We start from the raw sequence: 18,774 nt of genomic DNA, 5'->3' as shown, positions 1-18,774 counted from the left end.
GCGTGCCGTCTCTGTGTGTGTGTGTGTGTGTGTGTGTGTGCCACCAGAGACTCGAGAACTACATTAGGAAGTCGCATGCGCACATCTGAACACCTGTGGTCGTGGAGGAAGCAGATGGACTGGTTTCTGTAATCAAACACTGACACTCCCTCCACACAGACACGTGCTTCCATTCTAGGTAACATCACAAAAAAAGACGAGTAAATGTTTACTGGGGGAGGAGAAATGCACACAAACACTCCTTGAGAAGTCAGAAAGACGAGTGGACAGACGCTGACTGAGGATCTGTCTGTGCTTGGACCTGCAGCTCCTCAGATGTCTGAGGTCACATCCTTTCATCTCTAGTTTCTGGTGAGTGAGTCCATCAGGTTGTGCTGGTCCTGTAATTATGACCAAATGCAAAATGCTGTTGATTTTAATTTTCATAAGCTCTTGAAAAAGCTTATATATACTCAGATTTGAACAAAAATGAATTAATATTCAAAATGCTCAGTGCAATACTAGACTAGAAACAAATGCCATGATGCAATCAACAAATTGACAGCAATGCTAAAAAAAAAAAAAACACTAGAAGTGCTGAACAGAGATGGTAGTGTCAGTTACTGTAGGTTTTCTGGTATTGTGACACCTCAGCCTTCATTTGAGAAAATTCCATTGTTAATATATATCACTGATCAATGAGATAAATGTAAAAAACCCTCTTTTGGAAAAATGTATTAAAAAACTTCAAGTCAGGGCATTCATTGCTTCTATTTAAAAAAATAATAAAATAAATAATAATAATATTGTATTATTTTAAACAAATTCTCTATACTTGGAAAATACTGTAATTGAACCTGTCCTCAGTTTAAAGTCACAATATAAAACTGTCAAACAAAGGGTTTAAAACTGCAACTCTGTGTCAATAATTCTGAATAAATCAGGTGATGTTCTAGTAACCATGAAATGTACATAACAGATGGGCTTTAAAGACAGGCTTCACATTTCTGTTGCTGCTACAGGGCAGCACATAACACTTAACCTAACATAAGCGTCTTGTATTTCATGAGCTGCTGGACACTCAGAATGAGACTGGAATCCACTGAAAGGATTATTAAATTAAATGTTAGATCTGTTGTCTTGTCAGTCAGTTGTTACAACCTCAGTTGGACCTTTGTCAAAACCATCAGTATTTGTTAACTCTGCAGTTTTTGTCAACTCCGCAAGTAGTTAACACTGTCAGATGAAGGTTTCTGTTATTTTTGAAAGAAAAATGTATTTCTATTCATTGTTTTAAAATAATAAAACTAAACTAAACTAAGCATCGGTTATATGGGCCATTTTACAGAATTGGTGCAAACTGCTGTCCCACAAACAAAAGACAAAAAGCATTTAAGTAGTCAAATCTTAGATGTTTACTAAGATCCTTCTATCATCTATTGAAACCCACAATATAATATATAAAATATTAGAAAGCTTTATATATATATATATATCATCATTTATTGGGTACTTTCAATTGGGAGGGGCATGTCCCAAACCCTAACCCCTAAATTACAACTTATGAAAATGATATTGAAATAATTTTTGTATTTTTTTCCATTGTTGTTTTTAAAAGTATCTTCCTGATTTTTTTAAAAGGCGAAGTTCAAAAAAATAATTTGGTTACTCACTGGAACCGTCACACACCCCCCTTTAAAAAAAAGATCCGTTCCAAACCGGATCAAAAAAAACAAACAAATAAAAAACCACCACCATAACAAATTTAGAAAATCATACATTTCTATAAACATGATGTTATACAACCTCTGATCCCAGTACAACCATGATTTTACAATTCTCTTAATTTTCCCCCACTGCCCACCTTGCCACCAGCAATCTGGATCCTGAAAGCAAATTAAGGCGACAAAAGAGCAAAGAAAAACAGAAACAACTGCACAACCACTGTACTTAATTGGTCAGATCAGGAACACGGGACAACGCATCTGCCACTACGTTATCCGATCCTTTAATATGTTTAACAATTAAATTGTAGGGCTGTAGAAAGAGAATCCAACGCATTAAGCGCTGACTCGGCGACTGCAACGAATGCAAAAGTGTATGTGGGGGGAGGAATGCCTGTAGAGGTGTTTTCTGATCACAATCCTCTAACATTTTTTGTTCAAACTCAATCTCGTGTTGTCTGAAAACGTTCTCATTTCTTATTCTTTCTATCTCCAATTCATAACGTTTAGTTTCTTTAATCAACTCTTTATCATGAAGCTGCTGCATTTGTAAAATCTCTTTTCTTTCTTCGAAAGATAACCCAGAGAAAATATCTAAAGAACCTTTTACTTCAATATCACGTTTTCTCTGTGGAGAGGCCACCATAAGGCTATTTTCACATAACCAATTTTTCACAACAGAACGCAATTCCTTTTTCCGTATTTTCTTGTCTACATCAACGATTTTAAAATGATCTACAAGTTCCCATAACTGTTGCTTTACAAAAGAATTTAATATCTCCTCTGATGGATGTTTAATAAATTCTTCAATAGATGACATTTTGTTCACAAAATATTACGTTCACCTGCAACTCAGAATTAGCCGGTTACTCACTGGAACCGTCACACTACAGTGTACCCATCTTCTGATGGCTACTTCCAGCAGGATAATGCACCATGTCACAAAGCTCAAATCATCTCAGACTGGTTTCTTGAACATGACAATGAGTTCGCTTTACTCAAATGGCCTCCACAGTCACCAGATCTCAATCCAATAGAGCACCTTTGGGATGTGGTGGAACGGGAGATTCGCATCATGGATGTGCAGCCGACAAATCTGCAGCAACTGCGTGATGCTATCATCTCAATATGGACCAAAATCTCTGAGGAATGTTTCCAAAACCTTGTTGAATCTATGCCACGAAGAATTAAGGCAGTTCTGAAGGCAAAAGGGGGTCCAACCCGGTACTAGCAAGGTGTTCCTAATAAAGTGGCCAGTGAGCAGTGGTTGACAAAGAACACAAACCAAGTACTTGAGTTAAAGTATAGATACACTAGGTAAAATATTACTCTAGTAAAAGTACAAAAGTATTTGCTTTCAAATGTACTTAAGTATCCAAAGTACTATGATTTATTATGGCTAATATCCTGTTATCATTTTTGTCACAAGACTCATGCTTAATCAACAATATGCGAAAAGACTCTAATATTACTCTTAGCACACCAATCTATTAATAGAATGATATTAATTAGTCAGACACTTATGTCTATTAAAATGATCATGAGCTCAACCTTGAAGCCAAACAATTTCCTTTAGAATAAAATGAAACAACATGATTTCTGAGCAGGTTTAAATTTAAGGTTTATTTGTAACAGTTGCAAGTTTAAGTTTAATAACTTGTATTATACACGGGTTCACATGAGTTTTCTTTTACTATATTGTATCTGAATGTCTCTGTGCAGAAATATAAACTGGCCATATCAGATTTACTGTAACAGGAACTAGTTTTTGTGTCAGAAGAAACACACTTGCCAGTCACAGCTGCATGTGTACAAAACTCAGTCAAGCATTTCTCAGTCAGGAAGAATATTAAATTAATTTAGTAATGCTTGGATTTGTGATTGTCAGTGTTTGTGCGTTAATTCCTATACTTCACATAAAACCTGGTAAATAAAATAACTTGGTAAATATAATATAATATATATATATAAAAAGGTGATCTCAACTAGTGTGGACATCTCAAAACAAATGACATAAACTGTCATCACAAATGACATGTACTAAAATAACAAGCCTCAAATGGCAATGAGGAATTTGTGGCAGTAAACATCATTAATCAGCATGCCATTAATTCTGCTTCTGGTGAGTGTGCTAGTAGACTAGGGCACTGATGATCTAACTAAAGTGGCAATATTTTTTATTCAGCTTGAGAAGGAGCTGATTCTCAAAGTTTTTTGAGTCCATTCTTGCCCTCCTGGGACTGAAAATAAGCCCTGCTGTGCTGAAGAGACGTTTACAAGCTGCAGAAGCGGGTAAAGCAGTGTTGACATTCAAAGACAACTTACAGACTGCTGGGAAGGACTTGAGAATTTCTTTGTCATCAGCTTTGCAGGCAAGGTAGCCATCTAACTGCTTGATACCTTGACCATGAGTAGGCTTCCTGCTTGCAAAGAAGTCCTCTTCCTCAGAGGCACTGGAACCATCAACTGGTGTTTGATTCAAAGTCTCTTCCTCCAGATGGTCCTTGATGTAGTCCAGGCCTGAAATGGACATTTCCACAGATGCTAAGAATCAGAACTTCACTTGAATCATACACATTTCTCCAGATAAAAATATCAAAAGAACAGCATTGCCCCATGCATTTCCAAGGTGCATTTAAAACTAACCTAAACAAATAAAATTTGAGTTGGATATCTTTTAAAAATTATTTGGCTCAGTTTCTTTGAATCTTTAACTGATGACATTTTTCAAAAACAAAAACTAAAATAATCTTACCTAGTTTGACAATTTGTTCATCCGATGTCCAGGATGTTTTAAATTTCGGGACAAGGATTGCAGCTGCAATAAACTCTGGCTCTAGCATGTTTCCAAAGCGCTGCTGCAGGCCTCCTTGGATGGCATCCACCAGAGGTTTGCAGTACCTGGAGGTAATGTGAATTCGGTCCAATTTCGAGATGAGGAGTGTCAAAGTAGGCAGAAGCCATCCCATCTGAACATCGATTTCAGCCTGAAGAATGTTGAGGGCTTTGGCTAGGGGGCTCATGGTTCTGGCATACTCCTCCAGAAAGGCAATTTCAACTGGACTCATCTATCACACATTCAGACTACAACAATTAATCATTTCATGTCATTACACTTTGAAGTGTGTGTGTGTGTGAGAGAGAGAGAGAGAGAAAGAGGGAATAATCAGTTTACTGTATCTACTGTTTTACTGTTTCCCTGTATCTACTCCTATCAGATCCTTAAATTAATGTGTTTAAAAAAAAGTTTTACTATTAACATTACATTACTGGAACATGAATTTAAAGGAATTATAATAAAACAGCACTTACATTGGCAATTTGAGTGAAGTGCAGACAGTTCTGATAGCCCCATCTTCTTGATCTTTAATGATTCGAAGCACTCTCTCAACGGTGAGAAATAAGAAACCTTGTTGTGTTTGCGCGGATCAGCTGAATTTTGCACACGTCTTCTATAATCTCTGCTGCAGATCTGCCACACTTATTCCATAGTGCATGGCACTTTGCAAATGCTGACCTGGACAGCTTCTTGTAGGCTTCATTTGAACAGGCTTTGGCTGCATCCACCGTGGAAACCAAGTATAATAAGTGGCAGGCACAACAAGTACAAAGTCCACCTCGACACCATGCACATCCTCATCATCTCCATCACACATCACATCACTTTTCTCATCTTCAGTCTCATCTGAAGCAGAGTTGTTGTTCTCATCTTGCTCTCCGTATATACGAAATACCTTTAAAAAATTTGACCCGTTGTCCGTAGTAGTTTGAACAACCTTGTTCTGTATTCCAAATTCAGAATGTATGTCATTTAGAGCGCAAGCCAAAACACCAAATGTGTCTGGGCCTTTGAGCTGCCTGCATGCTAGTGCTACTGCGCACCTCTCCAGGCTCTTAGGATCAACCCAGTGGGCAGTGACACCGATGAAACCTCTTCTCCTTCAACTCCAACAATCTGTTGTAGTTGCTATGAAATCTATCTCTGACATTGCTTTTTTCATATTAGTCTTCATCTTAAGTGCTGCCTCATCCATCTTACGTCGCAAAGTGGCCCTTGACATGAGAGAGGTGTTAGGCTGAAGATCATGCAAGAAAATGATGGTTGTTCCACCACATGAAAGGGTTGGAGACTCTGGGTCACAAAATTCAACACTGCATGCACAACATTCTTCTATGCTTAATTTCTCCCAACGTCAGCTGTCTAGAAGTCGAAGGAGCCTCGTCGCTCTCCATTTTTCTTTTCCTTGGCGCTGTTAGGGCAGTATATCTCTGCAAGTGGCTACAATGCTTTCTCTGCAAAAACGAAACATTAAAAAAAAATGAACTACATATCCAGAGATCAGTCTCCCTCCCTTTGACAAATAAATATTTAATGTGGTTTTAGCATGTCATAGATGTAAGCAACAGAGTACAATATTTTCAGCACAGGCTTAGATCACAGTCTTTGAAAGCTGAACATTAAAAAAAACATCTCGGTTAATAAGGAGCACTCCACTCCGACTGTTTAAGCATCATACGCATCATATGCATGCAAAACTAGGTCAAAATAGAATTTATATTCCAACATAAAGTATTAACATCGATTGATTTTCATTTCACAATACTGGAGCACATCTTCAAAAACTAGTTTTAGATTTGAAGGAGAATTCTTGTAAGAAGAAATTTTACAGGGCCGAGGCAGGCAGAGAAGGCAATTGAAAATGAAGGTCTCTATGGAAGCAGAATAATGCCAATAGCTTTTGAAACCGAAAGCATGCTGAATTCCACAAATCGAAAAAAAGGTGCATTGCAATTAACAGTGCTTGCATTTGAATGCCTTGTATTTCCAGGGCTTGCATTTTTAAGTCCTGAAATTTAACAGTTGTTTATTTAAGCTGTGAATATTTCAATTCTAAATATTTCACACACATTTTCATAATTAAAAATTCAATAATTCATATTCACCTTACGGAATTAACTTCCAAAATATTCAGTCTGTTTAAAAATGCGATGTATAATATTCGACAGGCAAATTTCGGTAATTTTATTTCACTTTCCGAATTCGCTGACACAAATCCAGTGGTTAAAATTCGGCGTTGCACATCCGGGACCCGCAGGAATAGCTGTAGAGCACCGATGCATGATCTCCAGCTGATGTCAGCCGCTCACCAGCAGGTGGCGAAATCGGCTACATTGATGAAGGCCATTCATTCACAAAAACTGATTTGCAGAAATGGATCAAGCGCTAAGTATAAGTTTTAATTATTTTTAATTCTGTATTTGGGTTGCTTAGTTTCTGTAACCTTGTATCATGGCTTGTGTGACTGTGCTGTAATACTGGGGTTCCCCGTCACGCTCCAGCATTCCCCGATGACGCGTAACCGCCTCAGTGATATAACTAATACAGTGATACAAGACCTCAGCTCTCAGAACACTTTACTGATGATTATGCCAACTATATACAGGCAAGCAGATGTGGAATATGAACTAACGCGCAAGGTTTCACGCTATATGTTATATATATATATACATATATATGTTATATGTTTATTATTGAAATGTTGTTATATGCGTGTCAATTTTATTTAATTTCTTTATTTTCTTAAATATGTGGGTATATAGTATTTATAGAGTTGTAACTTTTTAGTTTTAGTTACTTTTTCTTATTTGTAAGTCGCTTTGGACAAAAGCGTCTGCTAAATGACAAAAGTAAGTAAAAGTAAAGTAAGCAAACATTTTGTGTTTTAGTAGTGTTTTAATATGTAAGTTAAAATTCTATAATGTGATGTGGTCACTACCGAAACATGGGATGTTTTGTCAAAAATACTGATTTATGAACTAAGATGTTTTTAGTTTTTGGTTCAATAAATAACTAATGAATCCTTAACATTGAAATCAGTATGATCAACTTTTTGTCTTTTACAAATCTCATAAATTACACTTGAAATATTGTTAAAAATGTAATTATTGATTTACCTCTGGATTTCTTTTGGGAATTAAAATAGCTATATATATATATATATATATACAATGCAGATGTAAGCAAAATCTTAGATGTAACCCTTTTATATATATATTTGGAGGACAAATATTCCAAAACATTCTGAAAATACCTTGGATATTATACAATACGCCCATATATATTTAATATAAAAAAGAGGGTAGAGAATTACCTCTTTTACTGAACACCATTATTACATAATTGAAGACTCCACACTATTGTTGGGAGTATCAAATTAAAATATCAGGCTTTTTACTGCATCTGACACAAATTTAATTAAAATGTTTATTTTTAAGTGCAAATGTTAGGTTTTTTTTTTAATTAATTTAAAACTGATTTGACTAAATGCATCCTATTTTCATATCTTTATTAGCCTGAGGTTCTTGAAAATCAGCATCGATTAGTTGACATATGGCATTCACTACACTTTAGCCCAAAAATGTGATTTCTTTATAATAATAAATAAAAATAATAGTGCTGTCAAACGATTAATCACATACAAAATAAAAGTTTTTGTTTGCATAATATATGTGAGTGTTCTTTGTATATTTATGTACATAAAAATACACACTCATACAGTATATATTTTGAAAATATTTACATGTCTATATTAATATTCATATAATTTATATTATACATATTTAATATATAAACATAACATTTTTCTGAAATATATACATGCATGTGTGTATTTATATATAAATAATAAATATACACAGCACATACATATATTATGCAAACAAGAACTTTTATTTTGTATGCGATTAATCGCAATTAATCGTTTGACAGCACTAAAAAATAATAATAAAATACATAAAAGTAGCATTTTAGCAACTGGAAATTTTGGATTGAATTATGAAAAAAATGGGCATTTAAAACCAAAATGGTTCAGCCAAAATGGAAATACATTACAGAAGTAAAACAAGTTACTTTTAATTAAACATTACACACAGGAGGAATGAAAATAAAATAGACACACTTATGAATAATCCACAATAAGATCAGGAACGTGTTTTAAGAAAATAAACAGGGTCAAGTTTGATTGCCTTTAAGTGAATCTTGTGAACATCATCTGACTTTAACATCAGCTTCCTTCCAGAGATGTGCACTAGAACTCTTAAATGAAACAGCAAGTGACACTGTATTTTTAATGTCTCTTCTAAGTGTGAAGATGGAGGGTGTTCTGGATGTTACACTGCGTCTGTGTGTGTGCAAACTGATGAGCAGCATGCTGTTGTGTTCGTCTGTAATCACGCACACCATCACTGCTGTCAGTCTGTGCTGCTGCTGCCTGCTGCTATTTACAGACCTCGCTGTCACCGGTAAGCAGAACCACAAACCTTGTCCACATTCTCCAATTCACCAGTTTAAAGAGACAACTCACCCAAAAATGAAAATTTGCTGCGAATTTACTCCCCCTTAGGCCACAATTGTAAAGAATTGTTGAGTAAAGCTCTTTTAGTTTTTTGAGCAACAAAAAGTATTCTTGTAGCTTTATACAATTATGCATGAACCACTGATGTCACATGGACTATTTTATCGAAGTTCTTGGTACCTTTCTGGACCTTGAACATGGTAGGACCCTTGCTGTCTATATGGAGAAAGCTCTTGGATTTCATCAAAAATATCTTAACTAGTGTTCTGAAGAGGAACAAAGGTCTTATGGGTTTGGAACGATATGAGGGTCAGTAATGACAGAATTTTCATTTTTGGGTGAACTATCCCTTTTGTAATATACTTTGTCATTGCGTGATTAAGTAAATGAACTAGTGAAATGAAACAAAAGAAGCAGTTCACGGAAAATAAGGAAAATCAATGGCAGCCATTGACTAGCATTTTATAAATCACCAAGGACCATGGTTTCAGCTAAAAATCTTCCATACTGTTCTACTCAAGAAAAAGAAAAATCTACATGGCCTTTTTGGGTGAACTACTCCCTTTAATGCCTCTTTTGTGTTCCTCCAGTGTTTTTGCTCTACGTCTGGTTCATGGAGTCCTGGTTGGCGCCTTTTTACGTGTCTTCAGATGTCATCGCCCTTCGATTTCTACTCTTCCTTTGCAAGGCCTATGGAGTTGTGTTGCTGCTGATGCCTCCTTTGATTGCTGTGGAGTTGTTGGTTGATCTGCTATGTCTTCAAGGCAGGCGAACAAAGGGACGAGATGCAACTGAATCCCTCTCTAGTACAGTTGGCTATTTGGGATGTTTTCTAGCATGGAGCACGAGCTGGATCTACAGCAGCCATGACTGGATGCTGGAGCAGATCTTAGTGGAAACCTGTCGGGGAAAAGGTGGTCATCTTCTCACCTGCCTTCCCAGTGCTGATGAGTTTTCCTGGGTTCTTCCTTCTATGGTGGTCCTGTTGAGTTTAACAGGGAGCCTGGGTCTGTTCAGGACGAAGGCGTCCCGAAGACTGCCCGACTCATCTAAAAACACACAGATGGACGAGAAAAAGGACTATTTGGGCCCCGGGCTAATGCATGTGTCACAAACTCTGGTTGACTGGGCTGGGTTTGTGAACAGTGAGCCACGACTGATCTGTCCTGGGAATGGTGTGCTGTGTGCTCAACAAACCGGTTTGGCAGACAATATTGAGAAACAAAAGCAATCATCCAGCCTTGCAACATTTGCACAGTCCAACACGGATCTTCCTCTGGAAGTCACGTCATTGGCGGTCTTTAACAGGACAGACGCAAAGTCTCAAAGCAAACGCTGTTGGTTTCACGAAAGGGAAAGTCCCTGCTCAGGGCGAGAAATCTTCACAGGGTTGGTATGCGTGGCTCTGGTTTGTGTTTTTCCCACAGTCGTCAGCGGTAATATTCTTCTAATCTTTAACCTGGAGAATCTGGTGGTGTACAACTTGAAACTCTTGTCTCTATCAGTCAACAGAGTACCAGATCTGTAAGTGCTGAAGGGCAGATGTGTGTATAAACTGTATATTTAACCATCTGGTGCTCTTTGGTAATTTTGAACTCAAATTTTTTATTATAATTTTTTTTAGAATTGTTTACTTCATCAGAATGATACAAAACTTTGTAAAGGTTTTGGCACTTGTGTGAAAAAAAATTGAAAAGGTGATTTAAAATGACTGGAATCATAGGACGCTCTTACTGAAAGCTCTTTTTTTGAGAGATCAACCTCAAATTGGGAAAATAACTTTTTTTATTTAACTTTTTTCACTTCAGCAATCTGCCATGTGTGTCCTTTTTAAAAGAGACAAAACTTAAGTCTGTGCTCTAAAGCATTCAAGACTAACAACACTTTAAGTTGGAAATTTCATGCAATGAAATTGTGGTTAATAGGCAATAAATGCATAAATATAATTTAGAACCATAAAATCCCCTAAAAATTCCAACTATTCAAAAAAACTAGTTGGAGTCAGTGTAAGTATTTTTAATTGTTATTTATTAATTTTTCTTGGGGGGGGGGGGGGGGGGGATATAAACTGATACTTTTATTTAGCAAGGAAGCTTTAAATTGATCAAAAGTGATGATAAAGACATATAATGTTACAAAAGATGTCTTCATTTCTCTGCAATGCATATCTACAGCAATAATCAGCCGGTAGAAGCAACATAACAGAGCGAGAGAACCGGTGTTTAGCCGTATGCACTGAAAGTGGGACAAACCAGTGCGATGTTACAGAGCTCGCGCCACGCTGACCTCGGCACGGATCAATGAACCCGAGCCGCGCTACCGAACGAATATCGTGCTACGAACGGCACAAACTAATCTTTCAAGCACGGCGCTAATCAGTTCAAAATACTTAATGTACACACAAATACGGTTAAAACTATAACGACATTCACAAAGGAGTCTGGAGTGATCACGTATTTAGGTAGATTTTGAAGCGCATTACCTTGAAAAATGAAGGTAACCCACAGCGTCCTCAGCAGCTCGGATGCTGGGAGAAAATGAAGACTCTTATTTTCAGAATTACATCCAAACACAGAGTACAGGGATTGCTTGCGAGACATTGTTGACGTTACAGCTTACAACCATGGCAATGCAGGGCTGTCAATCAACCCCCATGGCCCGGCCCTACGCAATGTGACATCACACTGCCTGAGAATCAAAACGGCAGGCCTAGTGAGACTGATTTGGTTTCAAGGGGATTAAAAAATGAGGAGTGGGTGGATTTTAATCATTGTAGGGTGGTTGTGTTCACACGCTGCCAACACGCATTTATGTCCAAACACCATGTAAAAGTGGATTTTGCATTATAGGTGCCCTTTAAAATATATTAAAATAGAAAACAGTTATTTTATGCTGTTATTCTGCTGTACTTTGGATCAAATGAATGCAGGCTTGGTGAGCAGAAGAGACTTCATAAAAAAAAAAAAAAAAACATTCTTACAGTTCAAAAACTTTTGACTGGTTGTGTGTGTGTGTATATATTGTGTGTGTGTGTGTATATACATACATACTGTATGTATATGTGTATATATATATATATATATATATATATATATATATACACATCACCTTGTTTTGTTTACTGAGTGGAGACGTGCTGATATGGCGTTTGGTCTCGTTCGGTCTCACGTCAGTGTCTGCGCTTGCTTGGCCATTTGTTGTGGAAAAATAAGGAAAGTGTGTCCAGCTGAATTCAATTAGTATTTTGTTAGATGGGTATAAAAAAAGCTTAGTTTACTGCGGCAGCCGTCGCGTGAAGGCCTCTTTGTGTGAAGACCGAAGAGTGTAAAGACCATCGACTCCACCGGGCAGAGACACCGGAAAAAGATACAAGTATCGCTTTTTATTTCTCCTCTTTCCACTTGTTTCACTTCTGTTTCAGTTTTTATAACCATTTCTTACTATGTGTAAGTAAGTTGTTTTAGCATGTGTGTTTGGCTCAGTGTTATTTCTTAGGATTACTGATAAACTACTGTCTTTTGTATTTGTTATTTTAATTTTAGTTATGTCTGAATTAGGTCTGTATAGGTCTTTTATTAAATTTGTGTTATTTTAATACTTCAACAAACTAAATGGAAATTAAATAATATATATATCGAATATGAATATTATATGCATTTGTCATTTTTATTTCTTTATTTTTTAAAATGTGTATAGGTAGTATTTATAATGTTTTAGCTTTGGATCTGTTTTTAGTTGTTTTAATACTACAATTGATTGCTTCTGTTGTCCTCATTTGCAGGTCGCCTTGGATAAAAGCATCTGCTAAATGACTAAATAATAATAATATATATGTATATATGTGCATGAACTCTGAATTACCTCTGAGAGGAGGTTTGTGAAGCTGAAAAATGCAAAGGAGATGGTCAATCCGTCAATGTCCGTGTAACAAAAGACAAACACGTTTGATGGATCGTCTATGCACGGCTAAATCTGATCGAAGAAGACAAATTAAGGTTGCCGAAACAGATGTGTTAAGAATTCATGAGTTTATGAGGTGCATTTTCCTTGCAAAGTAAATAATCAGTTCATTCTGAGAGCACCAGCTGGTTTCATGTGAGACTGTGTTATTTTTAAACCCAAAACCAGTTTATGGTTCCCTAAAAAAGGAATCGGGCCCGAGGGGAGCTGCGCTTCACACAACAGTGACATATGAGCAGTGGCTTTTAGAGTTAACATAAAAAAATAAAATTATGCAATAAAGTATTTAATGCATACAGAAGTGCTTGAAGGCACTGGTTATTTGTCATGAGCACATTCATCAAACTCTGAAGTTTCCCACAGCTTGGAATCAGTACAGTGGGATGAGGTTTATGAAGAGCAAATTCATGACTGACCAAGTGGAAATAAGAACGATCACAAAGCTGAAGGAGAAAAACCTTACAGCTCTTGAAGTATAGCTTCCAACAGCAGAGGTCTCCCTGCGCCGCCTTGACGTATCTGCATGTGAAACCGTACTCTGAAACTGAACAAACCTTTGTTAATGGGCACATCTTCCTTTTTGGCCCTTCTGTAGCTCTAGTTGAGTTCTTTGGAAAAGCACCACAGGGCAAACGCTACAACCGACAGCACATAAACGCATCCTACCCGAGAACTCAAGACTTGCACAGGCACACATGCACAGAACAGGAATTATTTGAACACTCGTAAAGGCAGTGCTATAACTCTGACACAACATGCGCTATTTTAGTATTATTTATAATAGTGTTTATTGATATTTTAAATTAGCTTTTATTTTTATATTTTTAGTTTTCAGTTCAATTTTTGTAACTTTTAACTATGTGCTTTAATCTTTTTTTGTAAATATTTCTTATTTTTATTTCGGTTTTAACAATTGTAGTAGTTTAAAATTGTATTTCAGTAGTTTGTTTTAAAGATTTCATTTTTTTTCTTTAACTCAATTAATTTAAATGATTTTAAACCGTTTTAGATATCAATAACAACCCTGGTTAGGAATAAATAATTCTTATTTATCATTTATTTTTAAAATGATTTCAGTTAGGTCAAGAGAAGATTGCCATATTTTAAAAGTGTTATTTTAGTTTCATTTATTATAATATTACTTAATATTTTAAATGAGCTTTTATTTTTATATTTTCAGTTTTCATTTTAATTTTAGTTTTTAACTTTGTGCTTTTATCATTTTTATTTTTCTTATTTTTTCAGTTTAAGTTTTAGTAATTTTAGTACTTCAACTTTTGTTTGAAAATTTTATTTCTGTTAGTCGCCAAGAAAACATTTAAATTTTTCTTTAGTTTAAAGTTTTAATCTAATATGTACACATTTTATTTTGCATTTACTTCTATTAATTAAAATGATTTTAAACAGTTTTAGTTATCGATATCCCTGGTCAGGAGTAAAATATTTTTTTTTTAGTAATTTTAGTACTTTAAAATTATTTCAGTTGGTTACCAAGAGAAGAATTTAATATAATATAATATTCAAGTTTTCATGTAATATTATATTTTAAAAGTGTTATTTTAGTATTATTTATCACAGTATTTATTAATATTTTAAATGAGCATTTATGTTTATATTTTCATATTTTCATATTTTTATACTTATATTTTACATAACAACCCTGTTCAGGAATATTGTTAACTGATACTAAAACCATTAAAAATTATTTAAAATAAATGTTAACTGAAATAATATTTATTAAATATATTTTATTTCAGATACTTGCCGAGGCAACATTTCTGATTTACATTTGGTTTAATTTGACATACTAAAATAACAAATAATATAATAAAAACAATATTTGAAAAAAAAGACAAAAAAGGCAAACTTTAAAATAAAATGAAAAATATATATTCAAAATATTAGTATCTCAATTATACTAAAATAACACTGAGCAATAAAATTTGACTTAAAAAAGTGAAGTATTTTAGATAAAATGTACAATTCATTATAGGTTTGCAGATATCATGTGGATAACAAATGATCGAAGGGGAAGGACTGAGAAAAAAAGACCAGTTTACAGCTTGAGTGACAGATCAACTCAAAACTTACGTCAGCCACTATTTAAACACTGACTAACGTTTCTGAATGATTTACCTTGCCTACGAGGCCCCATCATGGTATCTATGTATCATTTAAACCAGCATCTGGTGCTATATAGGCAGGTTCCTCAGTAAAGTGCAATGTCTTCCCTGAAGCGGAAGCCCTGCAGTGACATCCTTGCATTTCTAGGTGTGAGAAAGTGAGCTTTTCATTATAATGACGGTGAGGTGTCTTGAAGACAGCGTGACAGCATTCTGTCTTTTGTCTGATTTTAAAGCTGAAACCTCACGCCCACACCTCGTTATATCCGTATGACAGCATCTTCTTTAGTAGAGATACATTGTACAGAAGTCTATAGGTTTGACAGGACTCTTGTCCTGAGGGATACTTACACAATTACACACGGCTTCAACGCGGTTCCTCGACACAGGAGACTCTGTAATAGCAGCTTTCAGTGAATAACAAAACACTTGTGTAATATAAGATCCATAAACCATGTCTCCAGAGTTTCACTGCGTCTTGTTGGACACAGGTGGATGCAATGATTTCATTAAAAATGCAAGGAAAATCAATTCTTCTACTCGCACACAAGCCATTTTTCTGCAGTTTGGAGGACTAAGTGCCAAATCGCAGTTTTTAGATGGCAAAAGCGATTTATCAATTTCTAGCTTTGTCTTGTGATGCGTCATAAACAGCTGGAAAAGAAAAGTGCATGAGTTTCACCAGTTGGAAATTGCATGACTTTTTTTGGTTTTGTTTTTTGAGAATTTGAGTATTGCAACAGTCATAATGCAAATAATTTCAAATGCTGACCACAGTAGACAAAACATGTCAATAAAAATGGTCCAAAATGTACTTTCTGGCCAATAGTAAGCAACATTTAATATTTGCTATTTTTCATGATTTGTAAACCGCTGTTTGTTTTGTATATTCACAGGTCAATGTATTACTCTAATATATTATATATATATATATATATATATATATATATATATATATATATACACACTTAATTAGAAATACTGCCTTGGCAACTAACTGAAAAAAACAGAATATAAAAAACATACTGTACATACAAAACATCAATTTACTTAAATTAAAACTGAAAATATAAACATACAAAATCTCAAATATTACAATAGTATGTTTATGTATACATACACATGTGTGTATGTGTGCGTGCGTGTGTGTGTATATATGTACACATAAGATTAAAAAACTTAATTAGAAATGCTGCCTAGCCTATATATTAGATAAAAAAAGAAAAAAACTTAATTAGAAATACTGCATTGGCAACTAACTGAAAAAAGCAGAATATAAATATAAAAAAACTAATGCAAAAAAACCCCCAAAAACATACTATACATAAAAAAACAAAATTACTTTACTAAATTGAAAATGGAAAATATAAACATACCCAATTTTAATTACTGATAAATATAATAGTAAAATAACATTGCTTAATATATGTGTGTTTGTGTGGTTTAACGGCTATAGTTCTGAAGAATATGAAGAGAAAGAAAAAAACGGTCTTTTTACTAGTTAAACCCCTGAAGGTAAATGTTAATTCAAGTTCTGTTTCCTTAATAACAGTCATTGATATGTTCTTCAGTAGACAATCTGGATTTCTGGCTAGTAACACCTTTATTTTTAGTCTCATTTGACACTTGTTGGACTGTTTATGAAATCAGTCAATCATAATGAAGAGTCAGAAATGCTTCTGGTTTTCCATTTCTTTTAATTGAACACTAAAACATTTTTCCATGAACCTCCAGTATAAAGGGCTCATCAGAGTGCTTTTAGACAATGATGGGTGTCAAGCAGCTCTCATCCAAACACACAAATCATCATCACAAACAACAACAATCCTCAGCACTATATAACTATATTTCATAAAGAACCCATCACCATCACCTAACAATAATAATAATCAACCTCGAGGTCGCCTTTACCCTTGAACACCAAACACGACAGAACACACATGTACATCAGAACCAATCAGGAGCGGAGAAGTTCAAGTACAGAATAATACAGGGAATGGATTCTGAACCTGTCCATCACTCCAGGTGAAGTTACTTCAACCAGGGCGTATAATGGCAAGAATTCATGGAGGAACCAGCAATAATTACTAGTATTAAAACTCAGGGTTCAGAGCACACAACTGAGCCTCTGAGAACAGCAACGCACCAAACTGAAATAGTGTTCAATAGGAAAATTCATGAGTGCATTCCGAGACTGTAACGTTTCCATTTAAAACTATATATGCATTGTAAAAAAAATAAGAATAATGATAATAATAAAATAATATATATATAAATTGAAGCGCCAAACAATAAATAGCTATATAAAATCTGAATATATAAATGCAAATTATGAGTAAATCAGAATATATATTTATAAATCTGCATATATAAATGTACTTCAGAATATATAGTTATAAGTCTGAATATATAAATATTAATTGTAATATGTAGATGTAAGTCTGAATATATGAATGTAATTTTTTTTATGTAAATATAAATCATGAATATATAGTTAAAATTCTCATTTTAAATCAAAATATATATTTATAAATCCTAAACATATACTGTAATTGTAAATTGGAATATATATTGTCTACATCTCTATATGAAAATATCTTTATTATCGGGCATGTCAACTATATACTTCTATACATATATTCATGATTTACATTTATACATTCAGTTTTTATATCTTCAGACATTTATCTATATATTGCTTTCATGTATATATTCACAATTTACACTCATATTCAGACCTAAAACTAAATATTCAGATTTTACTATATATATATATATATATATATATATATATATATATATTTGTTTTTTTTTTTCCCCTATTTTTCCATTTATATATTCATATTTTATATAATAATTTCCTGTTTGGCGCGTCATTATATATATATATATATATATATATATATATATATATATATATATATATATATATATATATATATATATATATATATATATATATATATACTGTATATAAATGAGAGAGAGAGAGAGAGATTTAAGTCATTGAAATTGCATCAGGTTCTTATTTACAAGGGTAAATAACAAAAAAATACAGCTATTTCAACACTTTTCTAAAGAGCAACGGATATAGTCTCTCAGAAACGGACATGTCTTTCACCATCTTATAACCTGATTAGATGTGTTAAAGCAGAAAGATGACCCAGGGTCCTCTTTAACACTTGAACCCTCTTAACGAGGCATCCCGGGACACTAAACACTGGAATGTTCTAGAAAGTAAGCACAAGATGAATAAATAAAAGCGCTATCGAGCTAAAGAGAAAAGGAAGGCGCGGGGGATGCACTTTTCACCAAAGCCAAAGCTACCACCTGTCCTGTGATATGTACAAATGCGAAAAGTCATGGCCCCTTTTTCATAATAGCAGCAGATGCATTAGCGGCGTTCGAGTCCTGAATCTCGACTAGAAGGGGATAAAAACACGTACACGATCATTCACGCGTAAAGGGTGTCTGGGGGCCTGATTACTGCAGTCAAACTCTGTCAGCATGACCTGAGGGACACAATATTCCACTCACCGATCATGCAGTTATTGAGAAAAAAAGAAATCAAGAAGTTCATACAGCACTAGTTCAGTGTCTCCACAAACACACCAAAACCAATTGCACAAAACG

General features: G+C 34.7%; 1 protein-coding gene across 1 annotated transcript; it reads left to right on the top strand.

Annotated features, from left to right (window-relative positions):
* The first annotated feature begins 229 nt into the window (after positions 1-229).
* Positions 230-12,043, top strand: LOC306854662 (uncharacterized protein). The gene is made up of 3 exons (XM_079392851.1): positions 230-351; positions 8,848-9,005; positions 9,649-12,043. Exons 2-3 carry the CDS (start codon positions 8,855-8,857, stop codon positions 10,584-10,586), a joined length of 1,089 nt encoding a protein of 362 aa, XP_079248977.1. The 5' UTR covers positions 230-351; positions 8,848-8,854; the 3' UTR covers positions 10,587-12,043.
* Positions 12,044-18,774: the final 6,731 nt, after the last annotated feature.

The sequence above is a fragment of the Barbus barbus genome, assembly GCF_936440315.1.
Source record: "Barbus barbus genome assembly, chromosome: 35".
In the NCBI taxonomy this organism is placed as follows: domain Eukaryota; kingdom Metazoa; phylum Chordata; class Actinopteri; order Cypriniformes; family Cyprinidae; genus Barbus; species Barbus barbus.
The sequence above is the reverse complement of the archived record's forward strand: the minus strand, read 5'-3'. Positions and strand labels throughout refer to the sequence as shown.

Coding starts and splice junctions, on each gene's coding strand:
- LOC306854662 (XM_079392851.1), top strand. CDS start 8,855: ATGGAGGGTGTTCTGGATGTTACACTGCGTCTGTGTGTGTGCAAACTG. Junction 9,006..9,648: donor TACAGACCTCGCTGTCACCG/GTAAGCAGAACC, acceptor GTGTTCCTCCAG/TGTTTTTGCTCTACGTCTGG.